The sequence below is a fragment of the Apus apus genome, chromosome 7 (genome assembly GCF_020740795.1).
Source record: "Apus apus isolate bApuApu2 chromosome 7, bApuApu2.pri.cur, whole genome shotgun sequence".
In the NCBI taxonomy this organism is placed as follows: domain Eukaryota; kingdom Metazoa; phylum Chordata; class Aves; order Apodiformes; family Apodidae; genus Apus; species Apus apus.
Window position 1 is genome coordinate 16,298,497 of NC_067288.1, and position 19,731 is coordinate 16,318,227.

The window sequence follows — 19,731 nt, forward strand, 5'->3', positions numbered from 1 at the left end:
GTCAGGAGGGCAGAGCAGGAAAAGCAACTGAGTGCATAGTGGGGAAGAGGCGGCTACTGAAACACTGCATAGCATTTCTGTCCACGTTTTAAAGTTGCTGGTGGAAAACTAGAGAGGGTGCAGAAGTGCCATAAAAATTACTTAAGGATCAGAAAGCTACCTTACAATGAGAGGCTTAGGGAATTCAATGTGTTTAGTTTTTCAGAGAGATAAAGAAGTGAGATGGTTACAGGATATAATTGCTTTCACAGAGAAAAATACCACAGGGTGGAGCGAAAAGGAGTACAGAGAACATCACACTGAAACCCAGCAGGGGTAACGCGGGACCAACAACGTCCAGATTTTAAAAAATTGAGGCTTTACTTCAAAATAGTGAAAGGCTACAAAGGTAATTCCATAAATGAGCAAATGAAACACTCCCTTTCTTGATTATATTTTTCAAAGCAAGATTGGATCCCTTCCTGGAAGAAACAGATTAGCAAAAATATTGCTAAGCACCACTTGAAATTTAAGTGACTAATGACAAACAAAAGGTCAGCGTAAGCCTTTACTTGCCTTTTGAAGAGGCAAAATCTATGAATCTATGCAATGTTGAGTAACTGTCAGGCAAGTCCTGGTGTGAAAAGGATGAATAGGATGTATTAAGGGACACTGTGCATACATTACCTAACAGGCTTTACTGGTTCAGATCAAAGCTCCCATGTCCTGTTTTGGATAAAGGACAACAGATGCCAGAAGACAGAAAAACGGGTAAAGTACTATATCTTCCTGAAGTACATTGTCCACCTGGATGCAACTTAGTCATTTAATGAATTTTTAGATCAACAATTTTACCACTCCCAGTTTTTCTCAGCATTTCAATGGTCATTATTCGCTATGGCAGTGTGTTCTTCAGTTCACCAGTTTGTGCCAATACTTTTGAAGCTATCTACCAACAGTTTATTTTTTATCATAACCTACACCTGTGTAATAAGCATGCCTTGCTCACTTTTTCCATACTACTCATGATTTTACAGGCTCCCACCTTTCATTGCGTAACATGTTTTCCCAAGTCTGATGAGCCTTGCTAAGCTTCATTCCTTATATGGGAGACACTTCGTTCCTTTGATTATTCTCACCACTGATCTATCTTTTCCAACTCTGATATGACTTTTCCTGAGATTAAGAGCAAGAAAAGACAACACAGCAGAACTGCTGTATCCAATGGGGGGGGGGGGGGGAAACTCTCCTGTGGCTCTTTATTTGTTTTTAATGAATTCCAACATGCCACATGCATTTTTGACCACTGTTGAGAATTGATCTGATGTTTTCATAGCCAATTCAGAATCTAACATATGTAATTCTGGGATTATTTATCTCCAAATACATTTAGATACAACAAAATTGAGTTTCACTTTCCATTACCCAGTCACCTGGTATTGAGATTCATCCCTTTGAATAGCTTGTTATCATCAAACTGTCATCCCACAATACACAGTAATTTCTAAATGGAACAGAAAAGTGCATATCACAAGTTCAAACCATGAATTAATGCTCAATAAAAAATACAAGCAACAATTCTAATCACAATCCTCAAGAGATTCAGACTTTTTTCCCAGCTAATCAACAGGCCAGAAAGGCTTTTAAAAAAACATTACCAATCTCATTCGACTACTATTCAGCCCTCTCTTTAAAGCATTAGAAGGAGCAGGAATCAGATGTAGAGAGGAGACACCTGCAGGGGTCACACCATGTGTTTATTTTTTAAAAGCCCACACGCCCCAACATCAATTACTTAAATTCCACTGTTTCAAAATGCATTTAAGCAGTTTCTGAGTAACAGTGCTTTTTTGTTTATTTTTTTATCAGACTTTCTCAGAATTTAATTTTAAACATATGTATGCATGTAATCATAAATAAAATGCAAAAACATTCCCTGGGTACTACTGTATCCAGTGTGACTATGCTAGAAACTTAAAAAACCTAACTGCAGAAGGACACTCCAGATTAATAATTTTTACTACTAAAAACTGTGTACTCCTCTCAAGACAAAGCCTCCAGATTTAAACAAACTCTGCCATGTGGCTTTATTAAAAACTGGCAGGGCAATAATTTTTATTCACTGTTGAAACTTTAGCTTAAAAAATGTTTATTATTTAATATGCAAAGTAATGTTACAATGTTGAGATCATACAGTTTCAGTTAGCATTGAAGTAATACTGTCCTCCCTAAGTGAAAGTGCTATGAAACCACCCAGTGACACAATGAACATAAGAACAGCACAATGGCAACAGGGAAGGAAAGGAATAGCAAATTTGCTGTCTAGCTCCTCTCATTTCAGTAAATCTGTACCTTACTTGCTTCTATAATTTCAGTGCAACAATACATCTGCTTAGTGTTTTATATTCTCTTGATAACACCACTTTCTACAAGAGTTTATACTACACCAGAGTGCACCATCCTGAATTCATTTTTGTTTCCAACCATTTGTGACATTATTAACCAACTGGCTTTTCTGTGCATTGGATAAGAACAAATATTTCTGATATTTAAAGTTTTTGAAACTTCAAACTGTGTTTTATAATGGTTTGTTTCATTTGAGGCCCATTTCCAGCATAAAATTCACAACAGTAGGATTTAAAAACATGGTCCATGCAGACACATGCAGTTAATTTTTCTGTTGGTTTAATGTTAAATTTATATTATGTGGTTTCCAAAATACAAGAATCTGTTCAGAGACTGTAAATTTTCCAGGCTCAGTTCAAGTTACCTAGGCCTACTGGGCTCTTATTCTTCCCTAAAAGCCAAGCTTGCACAAGACTCCTGACATCCTTCAGTTGTCTATCCTCGCCCTGCAGATTGTTATGTCTAAAAATATAGTAATTCTATTATTGCAAATACATAGAGCACCGTAAATTTGAATGGCCAAGCTAAATTAGCTCAAGATGATATTTGTTAGTCTCAAATAATTAATTCTTCGTTCCACAGAGAGATTACAAACAGTGCCATCGTCTGAAGCAATAGGCTTACAACAGCAGAGGTGAAACAATATGTGAGGCTGGAAAGTACCTAAAATTCTACACTGCTATTCTGTCCTTCTGTTCTTCCTTTGTTTGCAGAACCAGACTTCAAAAAAGTCACCACAAGTCTTTGTGCATGTTTTCTTAGCAATTTTCCCCCCTTTTTTTTTCAGAGTGAAAAGCTCTCTCATTAATGCTAAGTCCTGTATTTTTTAAACTTACCATATTTTTACAGTAGCAGCAAGGCCTTGCAACAACAGCCAACACAGTTATCGTGGGGAATAATTAACATGCAACAGCCTTTAAATTCATCATCTGGCAAAGGGGGTAGGAGAGAAGGAGAAATTGTCTTGTCCCTTGATCTGAGGGAAATTATAAGTTTTCTTGCACTTATCACTAACTGAGAAATCTAAACTTGCACTTTAAGAAGGGTGCTGATTAGCTGGCCTGTGCTAAGTGAAGCACCAGGCCAAAGAGAAAAAAACAAAAATCTGTATCCGTATACGGGTTACTCAACATCTCTTACCTTCCATTACTTTATTCTGGAGCAAGGTGGTGGTCTGCTATCCAGTCACACAGATTATTCATTTGCATCATCTCAGAAAGGATTTTCAGAGAAGTCCCTCACTGACTGTTCCACAAATTCCAGTAACAGAAATACTGTAGCAAGTTTACCACTTTAACAGTGGGGCCATATATTGTCATTAGAGAAGGAACACTGTTAAAATATTACCAGTTTCAGCTCTGTGGCTTCAGATCAATACAGCAAGTTTTCAAGGAAGGAATAAGACTACATTTCATCTTTGCAGATGGGGGGGGGGCATAAAAATAAGAAACAGAAAAATCAATACACAAGAGGTTGTTTTCCAGAATGTTATGAAATGTTATCATCTTACAAGCAATTTTACATGTCTTTTCAGTTACCAGCATCATTTACAGTATGCTGTTCTCCTTAGTTGATTTTATTTAACTTACTGCTGAGTAAGTGGTATTCAGGCTGCTCACAGGAAGAAACTATGGAAGTGTCAAAGCAGGTTAAATTCTGGAAATCGCCAGTGAGCTCTCAAGGCTGACAGACTAGTGTTCATTTAAAGAACAGAATAATAAGCATAACGTATTTCTCCATATACACATTAAACATAGGAAGGTCTTTAATAGTATGATTTCATTATGAGGCACTGCACAGAAATTATATACTGTCCCTGAAACAGTTATCAATCTTCTAAATATACATTCTCTTCTCTGGCACATTAATGAGCTTAATGCCAATTAATCTAAAAATATTTCAGGGAATTCTCTAACCCCAACTATAAAGATTCTCTCAGCACTAAGATGAGTGCAGGATTCCGGAGAAAAAAATTGCTCTATATTCTGTGCAATGTACAATGGAATAAATGGCAAAGAAAGACGACCTGTAAACCTCCATTAGTATCCTCAGGCCAACACACATCATGAACTCATTAATGCTTATATCTACATGATAAGCACAATACTTCAGAAACATGCAAGTGTGCTGTGGAACAAACACCTGGGCAGAAAGAGAGAAACCAAGTTCCTATCTTCAGGAGAGGGTGAAGCAGCCCACGAAAATGTACTGGCTCATTCAAACCTAACTCATGTGAATTTACACAGGGTAAGGGAGACTAAGCAGCCTCCCGTCAAGTGACACAAGGATACCTATATGGTTTTCTATCCATAGTATCAGTTCTCAAATTTGTGTGAAGAAATGCCAAGTTTAAACTTGAGTGTAAACACAAACAGTGGCGTTTTGTACATATACAAGTTTATAATGTCGCATAACCTGCAATACACCTGTGGATCAAAAAGATAGAGAGTATCATTGCTGTATTAGTGTGGCCCCTATGGATATTTTTAAAACTACTTTCCATCTGAAATACCAAGCCTTTTTAATTCCCCCCCCCCATCATATAAACTAAACAGCAGTATCCTTGGGACTCCATAGATAGGTGGAGCAGAGGCAAGAAGTGTTACTGAATGTTTCCATGCTCGACAGCCATTAGTACTCACCTTCTCCAATCCCTTTATCTTTGGTATTGCTATGAATCATCACAAGACCCTCAGAGCCCCAACCTTCCCCCTGCTTCATATATGGACTCTTAACAATATGTGGGAAAATCATCTTCCCCAACAAGCTCTGTTTTATGAGATTGTTACTCCATGTTACAAAGCTGCACTTTATAGTCTGTAAAAGTTGTTCTGTTCAGTCAGTGGTTCACAAAGTGACCTGTAAAACGGCAAAAACCTTAATAAAAAATGTTATTAATTCTAACATCGTAGCCAAGGCTCACAGAGCATAAAGGGGAAAATTTCCACAAAACACATAAACCAGGAAAGCCAAATGCACTTTGTTCATTCACTAGTTAGACCACTTGAGGAGAAAGATCTTAAATTTTCATTAGAAAATGCCACTCCAGCAATTGTCGTTAGTAAATGTTCTTTTTGGATGTTTACTTTAAAAAACCTAAACAACACACACCACTACCTCCCCTCGCCAAAAAAAAACCCAAACAAAAACAAACAAAAAAACCCCCGATAGTTACTTGTATGCCAAAACAGAGGTTTGCTCTTTATCAACCAATCATGAAAGCTAATATCACTGCATAATTTTATTTAAAATACTATAAAATAAAATGTAATAGTCACAAGACTACCTCCATAATTGTTCATATGTGAGCTTACCACAAAATCCTGAAGTACAAGTTACATTGAAATCTTCTGATCAAAGCAATTCCTTTATTTAAAAAAAAATAGTAAATCCAAAACACTCTAAACTCACCTGAAATAAACCTGCAGATAACACAAACAAAAAAATGCAAAAAACAAATTTAGAATGCTAAGCACCCAGATAACGCTCTAACTACTACCCTATATAAAATTGGTTCTGGTTCCAACTTGGAAACACAACTACTTCATTTAACTAGCATTCTTTGATGCTTACTGGAGATTACAGTGACAGAATGCTTAACAAGTACTTTAGTGCAACTTGGGAAGATTGCTTTAGATCATACTATCTTTTATTAACAAAAAAAGGAACAAAAGCTAACTAATTTTCACATTTATAAAATCAGTACTGCTGTCAAGGCAGCACAGTACAGTAAAACAATAGCACTAAAATGTGTAATTATTGTTGTAAGCGCTGCCATAGTTTGGAAAAGTGCCAACTGTTACTTGTTTTCTAAAGAAATTTATAGAGAAAACCAGCCACCGTTATCCAAGAATTCTTCTGGCAACTAACTCACATACTCTTTAACATATGCTAACAGTTCTTGAATGATACACCTCCAAATAACTTTGAATTTGGTAATCATTGAAGTGCCATACTTTCAAGGAATGCTGAGATATTTTTACCTCATTTTGAACTTGCATTTAGATAAAACGGGAAGCAGTGATAAACTTAAGAAAATCCTCAAATCATTAAGTTCCTTCTGTGTACAAACTGCCTAAAACAAGGATGCTTTGCTCCAAAATCAAACACTCACAACCTGTATGAGGGTCTCCCTGGGTCAAAACAAGGATACATACACAACCCATTGCATAAACTATGTTCCCATATCCTATCTTGTCCAGCTTGCAGTTCCTTAAAATCTTGTCACCACAAAATGCTGTATACTAAAGACCACAGAAAAATTATGAAGGATGCTACTGAGATTACACAAGACAACATGTTTAGTCAGGTTCAAAATCAATGCATTTCCGATTCTTGCATATCACAAGGTTTTTAGCTCCATGGATTCCTTGTAACAAAGGTTTTGAACAAAAGAAAAAGAACAATCCTTTTTTAGGATTTTATGTTTGTATTTGGTTAACCCTTACCAGTTGGTAAAGCTTTAAACTATGCTGTAGTTCTACTTGATATGTATTTGTGGGATCCAGTCATGTTTCTATAGAGAAAGCAAATATTCTTGCCAATTTAGGTCACTACTTAACTGGGGAACCTGAAAGAGCAAAGGTTGAAGGATTAATAGAATTTGTGGAGAGTCTGTAGATATATGATTCTATCAAAGGCAGAAAACCACACAATTCCATCAGGGGCAGAAAACCCATCCAAATGGGTTTTCTCCTGAGTATCTGAGAGGATTTTCATATAGGTTTCTCTTGCATATTAGTTATTTCCTCATTTTCCCCACCTCATTGTTTTATTTACATGCACATACTTAATTACACTGGATACAGTAAAAGAGATGTAGAAACAACCACAATATTTAATGTTCCTGCTGCTATATGAGTACTTGACAGGTTTTGCTGGTTAAGTGTCATGCTGTCAGACATTTTCTAGGTTTTTGCATGCTTAAAAAACACAATGTAAATGCTAGTTTTATTTCCGTATTGTTTTAAGTTGATATAACAATGAGAAGAAGCAAGTCTAAAAAGTTTACCCTGTTTTCCAACATTCATTCTTAAAATCTAGTATTTAAATCTCAGTTAACACTTAAAACCTTTTCTCATCATCTCCAGCAAAACAAATATTTTGTATGTAAATTTTATAGCACCACTTTAAGAAATTTAAGATTATTACATCCCATTATCTATCATAAAACAATACGTGCTTTTAACTGCAACCTTGACAAGACTCCACCAGTCAAAAAGCATGCATATTTAAAACTTACACATAATCACCACTAGCGCTCCTAAAAAATATAAAAATTGTCATTCAGTTTCTAAGGGCTTTTTTCTATGGCATAAAACAAGGAAAAAAAAAAACAATGAAGCTCTTTCAGTATCTTAATTCCTCCTTCACTTGCATGCTTTTTCTTTACACTTCATATGTGCATAACTTACTATCAATTTCTCTTCCCTAATTATTATCTTAAGACTACCTTGCCACCTGCACTATTGAATCACACATAAGTAGGCACATAAAAATCACTAGGAACAATGCTTTGCCTTGTGCCAGTGACCACAAATATTTAGAAAAAGCTCCCACAAATGTTTAGAAAAATGCTCCCACAAATATGTTAGCAAGACCATGTTTTTCAGAGCATGGTTTGGAAAGCACAGACAGGAAAACCAGAAGAGGACACATATACATGTTTTACTGTTTGATTTATCATTTCTTTCCTCTAAACCGCCACCTCAGTTTTATGTTGGTTTTTCACATCCGAAAGGAGGTTTTAATAGCACTGTAAAGGGTAAATGACAAAGCAATATGAATCAGAAGCAAGTATATTTTCAGACTGTTAAGACAGAATGAAGCCAGCATTGAAAATAAGTGTATTCCTCAATAATCTCTGCCTTTTTGTTGGGATCTGACAGACTATGGATACCTCTCACATGCAGAAGTTCCACTGATTCTCACAGATACTCTTTCTACTCCTCATTTCCCCTCTTCAAAAGTTCATCTTTAACATTCTCCTCTAAGCTAGATCACACACTCACAAGATACATCTGCCTTTAGGTCAAATGCATTTAACATGCCTCATGAGTAACTACAAAGCCTGACAAATATCCTCTACCAATTTTTTCTGGGTTGAATGAAGGGGTGGCTGTCCTTCCCTGTCCAGAAGCAAACACATGCCATCTCTGCAGCTTAAGGCACAAAGCATTAAACTAAACTGAAACAGAGTGCTTTAACTTCATGCTCCATGTTCTGATCTCTGTTGGTGGAGGATTTGAACAGACCCCTGGTTACCACCCTGACTAGCAATGGGGCAATGCTCTCCCACAGGAGTGCTGCATATACTTCTAGGGGAATAGCATTTTATGTGTCCACTGCTAACTTTGACAGCTCATCTGTTGGGCCTTGTGACTTCTTGAGCCCTCTTACTTCATTAACCACTCCAAAATCTCTAGTCAAAATTCAAAACTTTGGAATACATGTTCCAACTAAAATCCATGGAAAAAATTTTTGTAGCCCAAGTTACTTTGGTCACCGAATAGTTTTGAAAATAAAACTCAAGTTTCAATTAGACATAACAGGTTATGAACACTGCTGTGTTTAAACATAAGCTTAAACAAGTATTTCTGGTCATTCAGCCTTTGCTTTTGGCTTAGAAAGCACATCTGTGAGACAGTTCAAAGACTAGAGTAAGTACTACTAGCCTACCAGAAAGGGATTCCAGTACTTCCCACAGCAGAAAACACCCAGACTACTGCATACACATTAAACACACAGAGGATAAGCCCAAATTTGGAAGTATAAATCAAGCACTATGCCAGAAATGTTGTGCTTTTTTTCTTTTTACACCTTGATCAAACAAAACCATGATGTACATTCTTGTTGATGATAACTTTAAACCTTAAACACAGAAGCTGCTGTAACTTTAGTCTTCTCTGAAATCAACAGAAGTTGCACAAGTAGCACATTAGGATTAACAGCCTCAGGAACAAAGGGAGAGAAGCGCATTAGTAATAAAAAAATAAAATTCTTTTAGTAGAAGTAGGAAGACAGTAAAATTCAATTCCTAGTAAATTATCATACTTCAAAAGGTCATTTTGTAGACGAGAATATTCTCCAAAAATCAAATCACAGAAGCGCTAGGGTTGGAAGGGACCTTAAAGGATCTTCTGGTACCAACCCCCCTGCATGCATGAGCTCCTCACCTCTCAAGCCCATCAAGGTCCCTCTGATGGCATCCCTTCCCTCCATCGTGTTGATAGATACATCTAGTATTGAAATGCTATCTTTGTAAGTTAAATGGAGTTCAAAAGCATACTCAATCCAATCCAAATTTACACACTTCGAAGTCATCAGATTGGACAGCAAGATCTAATCGCTTCATCATAAGACAGCAAACTATTTATTAGGTACTTATCTTCAAAAGATTGCTTTGTTGGCAGCATCACCAACATTAATACAAAATAGTTAATTTGCCTAAAAACCTATTAAAACACAATTATTCTCAGATAAGCACAAGGGCTTTGTAAGCTTCTTTTGTCTGGCTTTTTAAAAAACATAAGTAAAAAATAAGAAGGGCAAACTGTAAGACATTCAATAATCCCAAAGACACTAACTTGATTAAGGGAAAGCATTTTAGAGCTATGGTCATCCCAGCACAGTTCATTGGATAATGTATCAAGAATAGTGTGCAATTACCAATAATTTGAAAGGAAAATATTTTTTCTCATTTTTAAGAGAACACACTGCTGAAGCTTTACCGACAAATGAGAAAATTAGACTTTGGAACTTTGTTTCCAAAAACATGGATTCTTATCCAAGAGATTCTGTGTCAGTACAAAACCATGTCTTCAGAAAGTGACCAAAGTGTGTTTGTAAAGACCTTGTGCTCAAGAGCATGTTGGTCAGCAGACAAGGTATAATATTTTTGTCCTTATCCTTTGGTATGACAGTAATACTTTTACCACAATAGAAGGACATGTCTAGACTCAACTTTTCTAAAAACGAATCCCCATTTTTTTACGGAATAAAAAAATTTTAAAATTAGATCTTGCAAATAGTTATTTTCTCCTCATCAGTCGTTCAAATGCTAAAGGAGTCAAAATCACAGATTATTTTCTTGCATTTTGGAGATGCTTTTCAGTCTATTTAATGTGTCAGAATAAGATTCCATCATTTTCACATCCTACTTTTTTTACTTCATTCCCTTTTTCTCTGTATTTGTAAATCCTTCTCAGAACCACAGAAATCCTTTGCTCAGAATGAATGATCAGAATCAATCCAAATGTAATACAATCAATGGCTGATTAATGTTTTGTATATTAAAACCCAATGCCGCAAGACTTCCTTCAAAGCTACAAACAGAATCAGTATAAAGAAGTGCAAATACTTCAAAGAAAACACAGAAATGCTGTTTATGTAATCTTTCTGAATACCTTCAACAACAACATCTAGAAAATATGATAATGGAAAGATTGAAAATGGGATACACTGGGAAAATATTCAGGAGGGGGAAAAAAAAAAATCAAAATTAAATTAGCTGGATTTACCCTCTCCACTTTACAGAAAGTGAGAGAAACAAGCATAATCTCTTAAATCCCTTCATGTCCTTAACAGCCTTTTTGTACCTTTTTCAAAGCAAAATGAAATGCTACTGCTTTTCAATCTGTTGACAAATAAAGATCAGTTCTATATTACAACATTCGTGTATATATATACAATGCAGTAAGCAATATATATTATATTTATTATAATGAGATGCATTATAAATTTATATATTCCTTACTCTTCCTTTTTATGTATTTTAAAATATATATTAAAAACAGAAGAATAAAATAAGACCTTTTGAGAGAAAAACCATTACAGAAGTAAATGGGAAAGATAAAAATTTTAATCTAACACCCATTTTATCTAAGAACCCATCCCCACACTCTTTACAATTTTACAGCAATTACGTACAAGGTTTGCATAAACACTTCAAAATCATCAAAAGTTGTTTTATCAAAACAGCACTTAAGTTTTACATATGTTTCAACACAAATTACTGTTCAGAATTAAACAGCAAGTTGATAAAAAAAGGATGTCAGCTGTCATTTTAAACTCTAACCAGATACAGAGAACGGACGTAAAGGAACACAAAAACTGGGCCAAATTGATGGATAGCTTCTTTCCAAATACTTTGTGTAATTTAATTATCTTACTAATTCTCTGACTGTCCTAGACTCCTAGCTACTCATGATGAATTTTATCACTACCAGAAAGCTTGAATAATAATTATTATAGCAGTAATATTATTGGAACTATGTTGACATAAGGATATTACAAAGTAAGGACAACAGTAATACACTGAATACTGCAGACATTTAAAAGACACGCACATGTCACTGGGCTTCCTGCAGACACATCTGAAACAATACCTCTATGGTAAAAATATGCTCTTAATTTATATCCATAAAAAGCTAAACGAGAGGAATAAATTAATTTGGAACATACAGACACTCAATAAGAAGCCAGACCCTGACACTCAAGGGCACATCCCACAATTACACTAATGGCCTGATAGTCAGCATTTTCCTACCATAAAAAACCACACAGATGTGCAACATAAATGCTTCTGCAAGTATTGAGAATTTATACTGTTAATGAAGAGCCTGGGCATATCCACTATAATACACAAGTGGTATTTTTAATACAGGCAATTACCGATAGGAATGCCAAGTTCTCCAAAACCCAAAAGGTTAAGTGGAGAGGAGCTGGGGCATGAATGAAGAACCAATTGACTCAGCTCCAGGAAGGAAAGAGGGTGACTTCCCTCTCCTACATGAATTTAGACTTCCCTGAATACTGCCTTTCTCAAGATGCTGGACTTTGAACACAACAACTTCACAGGGCCCTAAGTTTTCAGGGGAGTGGGCAAATCCAAATAATTGATGGGCTTAGGATGACATGAAGCTAAGGGTTTGAGTAAGACATTGCCTTCCCCTCATCTAGATAGCTAGTAGGACAGATTGCAGATAACAGTCCGTACATATTTATGAAAGACTTCAGCCAGCTGGCCAAATTTCAGATGCCTCTCTCAACACTGGACTCCTTTCACTCAGTCATTTATCTTTTCTTTCTGGTTCAAAAAATAATGCAAATACACGTAACAGTTCAGCTGTTTTTTCACAGCATGGCACTTTCATTATGTTTTCTCGGCTAGTATTTTGGCTATGTAAACAGATAAATAGCACCACATTTCAAGCCAAGCACTTACCACTATTTTAATACCGCTTTGACAGGGTTTAAATACACTTAAGTGACAAAAACTACAGATTGCACACAACTACACAAAAAAGACTGTCTTTTGACTCAATTAAGTGATAATACATTGAGGATTCCATATGCAAAAGCCAACTATTTTCTAAAGAGGAGAAGGAATTTGAGGGAAGACATTCATTATTATAATTCCTCATTTTCCTTCTGTACTCAGCACTGGTGAGACTGCACCTCGAATCCTGTGTTCAGTTTTGGGCCTCTGACTACAAGGATATTGAGATGCTGAAGCATGTCCAGAGAAGAGGAACAGACATATAGACATGGTTTAGTGGTGGACTTGGTAGTGCTAAGTTAACAGTTGGACTCCATGATCTTAAAGGTCTTTTCCAACCAAAACCATTTTATGATTCTATGATTGTTAGAAGACAAGACAAATCTGGACAGATTAAGTCTAACAGTGAGTAACTCATGGTTGCCAGCCAGTAGATATGGAAATTACTTGTTCATTAACTGTCCAAAGTCCCTTCAACAGCCAGAGGCAATACAAAGCAGGGGGGGGGGGGGAATAAAATTAAAAAATCCAGGAGTAAATGCCAGATTTCTGATTAAAAAAATAAAAATCCTAAGAATTATTTCACTTCAGATGTACATGATAAACTAGAAAGTTTAACCTGTTACACTAACTACAAAGTTTAAATAGTTTAGCAAGGGTTGTTTTGGGCTCTTTTTTTAATACATACACATTTTATATGTGTTTATATACATATACACTATACAAAACACAAGATCAGTCAATTTTAATTTACTGGAGTATTTGAGGGTCTCTGGTTTTGTTAGGGTTTTGCTGTGTTTTAAACCCATTCCTTTGATAACAATCTCCAATCAGAAGTAAAAAAACCCAGCAACTTACAGTTATTCAATTTCAAAGGCATGCTGCAGACATGAAAATTGTAGTTACCTTCTCCATGACGAGAAGTAGAAAATAGACAAGAAAATCAAAAGGAGCATTGGAATAACATTACACCATAACGTCATTGTTTTAGTTGCTTTATCACAGAGTAAATAAAGGCATTAAAAGTAGCTTTTGCTGACTTTCAGTAGTGCTACCACTTGTCCTTTCACAGTGCTAAACACTTCACTGAAACCTGCTAGGTATTTCATTACCGAAATAATCTAATCTCCTTTCCTTTGTAGAAATACAATTATATGAAACAACAGGGCCTAGAACTCCTTTAAAGACTTCCTCTTGACTTCCTCAGCCTTGGACTAATTCCCTACCTCATAGCTACCATTACCAACTGGTATTGCATTAAATCACAAAGATTATTATAATGGTGCTTGCTGTTCTTTGGCTGTCCCAACAAGCCATTTCTGTCCTAAACAGCTGATTGTAGTCATGACTCTTTTCCAGGATTTCCCTGTAGAATGGTACTATAAGTCTTTGTCCTCTTCCACTTAAATTACATAGACACGCACTAGCCCAAACCTGAACCTTTCCAGCAGAGAATCCAGAAAGATGCAGCGCTAAAGCTGGTGACTACCCCATCCACCACAGTCTGTGGTTGAGTGACAGGAGGTGTACACTTCATCTGACTTCTCAATTCTGTTTTCATCTCTCAGAATTGCCCTCAAAATATCTCTAACAAAAATATCTCCTTGACAGGTAACTCTTCAGAGCAGCACCTGCTGCCAGAAGCAAAGGCACAGGTCTTATCACATTGCTGATTCTCAAATCTATTTCACTAAATGCATGAGGCCTGCAAACTAGGTCCAATATTCAAGTTTCTCATGTGCAGCCTTCCAGAGGAGGAAAAATGTTTAAAAGTTGTGCCTCTTATTTCCACTGTTAAAAACAAATCAACATGTTGGAATGCCAGCAAAAATGGGTGAGATCAAGCCTCAGCGCCCATTAGCAAGTCTGAACTGTCTTGGCATATTCTTGGGAACATGAACAGTTCTGTATTAGTCAGAATCCAGACATTACCAATTTCATAGCAAATGCAACAGCAGCAGCTAAAAGGCTTAATTAAAAATTTTAAATAAATATAAAATCACAAACAATAACATCATAAATAAGTAAGTTTAAATCTTACAATTTCTCTATTTCACACTTCTCAATGGGAAGTACAAGCATAGTTCAGAATTTCTTCTGGAAGTGTCTGGAATGACTGGGGGCATGGAAAAGGGGGAACTAAATGAGGAAGTGTGATAGAACCAGCAAGGCAAAGTGGAAGAATGTTTCACTGGCTGGAGATACACTGAGGAAGCAGCAGTAAAACTCTTATTTCAGGAAACTTGGTACACAAGAAAACAGCTTCTGAAAGAATGTCTCAGGGTACTCAGCAGAAAATAATAACTATTAGACAACAGAGCTATATTTAAAAGAAATGCTAGTAAATTATTTGCATAGCTGTGTACACCCAGGACTGCCAACAATCACAAACTACTCTTCATAAATGAAGTTCAAACGTAAATAATATACTAAGAAACCATGCTGTATTATGAAGGACAACTTAAATTTTCGGAGGGATTTTCCAAACACATACAGCTGGCAGGCCTACTGACAGAACATTTTGGTTTTTTTCCAAATGAAGAAAACATAAAATGGGTATTATTTCAATATCCCCCAAAAAAGCAAAAACTCTCATATTTCAAGAAAGCCTAAGACTTAATCATTGGGAAGTTAAACCATTTAACTTCAAAGAACAGTGGTTTGTTAGGTACTTGCCCAGTGCTTAAAAGAACACTTGCCCTGCAAGGGCCACAAGTGTTAGGAAACTTCCTTTAAAATAATAATAACAAAATAATCTGGCAATCACTTAATCATCAGTTAACGTTTCCTCCCTGGATTTAGGAAAAGAGCCTTTCAAATTATTCACATATTTTCAAACCAACAAACAAAAAGTAAAATATTAATAATTCCTTTCAAATGACAGAATTCAAGGTGCTGAATTAACAGATATGAGCCAGAAGTTTGTTTCTCACTTAACAGAAGAAATACTTCCACAGTACAGCTAATAATTGTTTTATCATGATCTGAACAACCAATAATCCGAAACAGTAATAAAGTTGTTCAATCCTTACTTTCCCTATTACGGTATATTATGTTACTCAGACACGGACTATTTTAAAAATTCAGTATGTAAGTATCACTAAACAGCTAGAAAGCAGCAGTATTACTTCATTTCTACCCCTAACCTCTCCCTTTCTGCTATCCTGACCTTCTCTGATCAATCCTGCAGATTCCTGCTTGAATAAGGCACTCTCTTCCCTACCTCGCTGTCTAACCTTGATGTGCTTCCAGTACTTGCTTTTGTAGAATAAAATCAATTTAACAGAAGAACTAACACATACAAACTTCCCACTTCTCTTTCTCTACACCAATGCATTACAAAATTCTGGGGAGGGAAGAGATGGCTGGATTATTTCCAGCTGAATCAGTTTTTTTGTTTGAAAAACATGAACACTAATGGCAGTGCAGGAGATGGCATGGCACATGTTCAGTGCCTGCACAATTTAAACCAGAGGCAGTGCTGCACCCACCAACCTTCTGAAAGACAAAGAGGATAGTAAGACATTATTTCTGTTCCAGAAATACCACTGCAAACCTCAATATTTGACGATCACATGTACTATTCTCTATTAGGGCTGTGCATTCCTAGAGCTAATGGGCAAGTACGTACACCAGGCTTAAATAAAACCAATAAAGTTCTCACTGGCAACTTGACAGCTTAGTCTGGAGAGAATGCCAATTTAGCTGCCCTTACATGCAAACTTGAAAAGAATATGAAAGATTAATAGCTGTATGTACAAATTTCACCAAAAAAGTACTTGAAACTGGGCTCTCCTTGTGATCTCACCACTAACAAACTATTTGTAAAGAGATTTTTAAGTCCAACAGCTGCAGAGAACTTACAATGAGTATTTGGATTTTTTTTTTCTTTCATATGATAAAGAAACCCACAGGTTTACAAATACCCCTTAAAATTATATTAAGATCATAATAATCTCATCACAGAGGAAAAAAAACAAACAACAACCAAAAAAATCAGCATTTGTAACGGTCATTTACTTCTATCTCCAGTACTTCTCAACTTAAAAAAGAAAACTTTGCTAGGTTGACTGAGTTTTACCTTTATAGAGGCTTACAGGAACAAAGAGGTTCCCATTCTTTTTTCACCCAGAAACATGTTCCAATTTCATGCTATCGGCAAGATATTTTAAAATGTTAAACTGAAACTGACCCCCTCCCAGTTGCTCAGGACAGAAACAAGAGTTGGTCAAATGGGAAGAAATTTGATAAAACACCATCAGAAAGTATGACTGAATTGCTGGTAAGATTGGGGAATTCTTTTATTTGCTATAAAACATGAAGTCATTCAGTTTTCATAGTCATAGGCTAATTCTTACAGTTATTTTCCAAGATGACAATTTATCATCTGATATATCAACACAAACCGTAACACAGTTAAAAAAAACAGTACCCCAACAATGTGCAATGTCACTTCTAACGTAAAGTGATGACAGAAACATAACTAAAAGATCAAAATAACTACTTTGTTGTTATCATCAAATCATACTATCATTACCTTTTCACTCACAAACACACTCACACCATTCTTTAGGGGAGAAGGGAGAAAGATTGGAATTCAAGTGCCTTACAAAACAAATTAGTTCATTCTGTATTACAGCTCAGTGATACCACCAACTGATATCAGAAATATCACCAACCATGGTGGTAAAAAAGTTCTGTAGTGAAATCTTAACATTTGCTCCTCATAAAACACACACCCAACACATAGAAAGGGAGACATTCAGACAGCATGAATCTTTTTAACAAAGCATAGTCTCATGTGAAAAAAAACAGAATCTGAGTTCAAAGTAAGTTGTTCACAAATCAAATCCTTCCATTATGCTTTTAACAAATTTTACAATAGTTTTCCCTTCTCCTTCAGAAATAAAATCAGCAGAACATAGTAATCAGATTCTTGTCCCAAAGTCCTATGAGCTGTGTATTTTAATCCTCTAAATATGAAACTTGATCATGCCTATTGCATATATATTAAGGAGGAAAAGGAAGTTTTACCAACAAGATTCTTTATTCTCACATGCATTTTGTTAATCTTTTCATGCCAGGAGTAGATTTCCCAGAAGTAACATACGCTGTCAGCAACAAAGGCACTGAAGCCACTGATACCAACCAACCACTTTAAATCACAGATACGTAATTTCACAGAATGCTGAGCTCTATCTCAACACCTGCTTGAATTATCTTCCAATTTAATTAATTTTCTTCTTCAAATTTTTGTTTACAGTTATTGAGACCCTGCGAAAATTATGCCACGATAACTGATACAAACTTCCAGTTGAAAAATACACAGAGTAAGAGCATCCTGCAATTCAAGCACCTAACCACTGCCATTTCCAGTGTCCTAATCTCTAACAACCAGTTCAGAGACAGCAAGGTGGAAAAGAAATGGTAAGAAGTAAAATCCCAATGGCATTCAAACAGCTCAACATTAAGTTATCTTGACTCTGGCTCTGTCAGAAGCTCACAGTTAAACTTTCCACATCACTCAAAGTCCATTTGTACTTTTAACACCAGTACAAACACAGCATGTGCACTTTTCTTCCTACAAGCTTGTACTGATCATAGCATAAATATCTTAGTACAGTCAAATAACATAAGAAAACAAATAAAAAATGTTTGTAAACCAGTCACTACACTTGGATACACGAGACATCTTGGTGTTCTGTTTTTACAACTCCTAGGCCCCACAGACTACATTCAGAATGCTATTTTTTTCACATCCTTGAGACGCTTAATTCAGCAAAGTAAAACACAGACAAGTTCTGCAGCCCTACGTACAACAAGCTAGTAAGATATTACCTACCAGGCAGATATTGTTCAAAAAAGCTCTTTTTAAGGCAAAAAACCCAAAAGAAATGTTACACAAGAGTTATCGAGTTCATCATTATTCTGTTTAACTACAGCTCAGTGACAGCCTAGCATATCACTCAGCAAACTGCAGGAAACAAGATCTCCCATTCAATGACAGTAAAACAAATTACCCGCTTGTGATTAAGAAAAACGTCTTTAGGTTTTGTTTTGCTTTTTGTTTTTTTTCACACTGTGCTTTCCTTTACAATGCCAAGCCTCAGCAGAACGTTTGAGGTAGAAATTAAACGTGAAGATGGTAACTCGTTGCAGCAGCAGAACGAGACTCGCTCTGGGCACCACTGCTGCCTGTGCTTTCCCTTCCCCGGCGCCTGCCGGCAGGCACAGGCAGGCCACCGCTGCTCCTAAGGGCTCAGAACACCGCTGCTCTTTAGAGAAAACCCATTTAGACACACTACAGAAATATTTACCTTTCCCACACCGATTTTTGCGAGGTCTCACGATCTCGCAGAACACACATACCCATGAACTCAAGGCCAAGGCTGCAGCTTCCTCTGCTGTTGACAGCCCCTTCTGCAGGGTCCCCAGACCACATCGATCGGGTCCTTCACCGTTTCGGGCATGTCAGTGCCAGGAGCCACACAGGAAAAGTAGCCGGCGGTGCGTGACTCCCGGCCCAGCGGGGCACCCAGGCGCGGGGAGCCCGGCTGCCCGCCCTCCCGCCGCCGGCCCGCTGCCCCGCGCTGCCCTCTCCCCTGCCTCCCGAGCGCGGCCCCGGCCCCGCCGCACCCGCCGCGCTCACCCAGCTTGCCGCGGGACTCCTCCAGCTTCTGGATCTGGTTCTCCAGGAAGAGCACGGCCACGCCGAAGACCAGCACCGCCAGCAGCTGCAACTTGGGCGGCAGCATAATCCTGAGCAGCCCCATGAGCAGCAGCAGCAGCAGCGCCGCCCGCCCGGGATCACGGCATCACGCGGGGCCCGGCGCGAGGGCCGGCGGGAGCCGCCGCCTCAGGGACGGCGCGAGGGGAGCCGAGAGGCGCGCGGCTGGGGCGCGCGACAGGGCCCGGCGCCGCTCTCACATCGCCCCGCGCGCCGCCCGCGTGCCGCCCGGCCCCCGCAATAACCGCCGCGCGGCGGCCACGAGCCCCGCCCCGCCCCGCTGCGCTGCGCGCGCTGCTCAGCAACCGAGCGCCCGCCCCGCGCCCCGCACCGCCCCGCG

General features: G+C 37.7%; 1 protein-coding gene across 1 annotated transcript in view; it reads right to left on the reverse strand.

The window, feature by feature from the left end:
• The window catches only part of HS2ST1 (heparan sulfate 2-O-sulfotransferase 1), a 79,468-nt gene extending 59,820 nt beyond the window's left edge, over nucleotides 1-19,648 (reverse strand). Inside the window, exon 1 of the mRNA XM_051625555.1 lies at nucleotides 19,314-19,648. Coding sequence (XP_051481515.1) covers nucleotides 19,314-19,437 — 124 coding nt within the window. The 5' untranslated portion in view covers nucleotides 19,438-19,648. The remainder of the gene's footprint in view (nucleotides 1-19,313) is intronic.
• Between the last annotated feature and the right edge of the window lie 83 nt (nucleotides 19,649-19,731).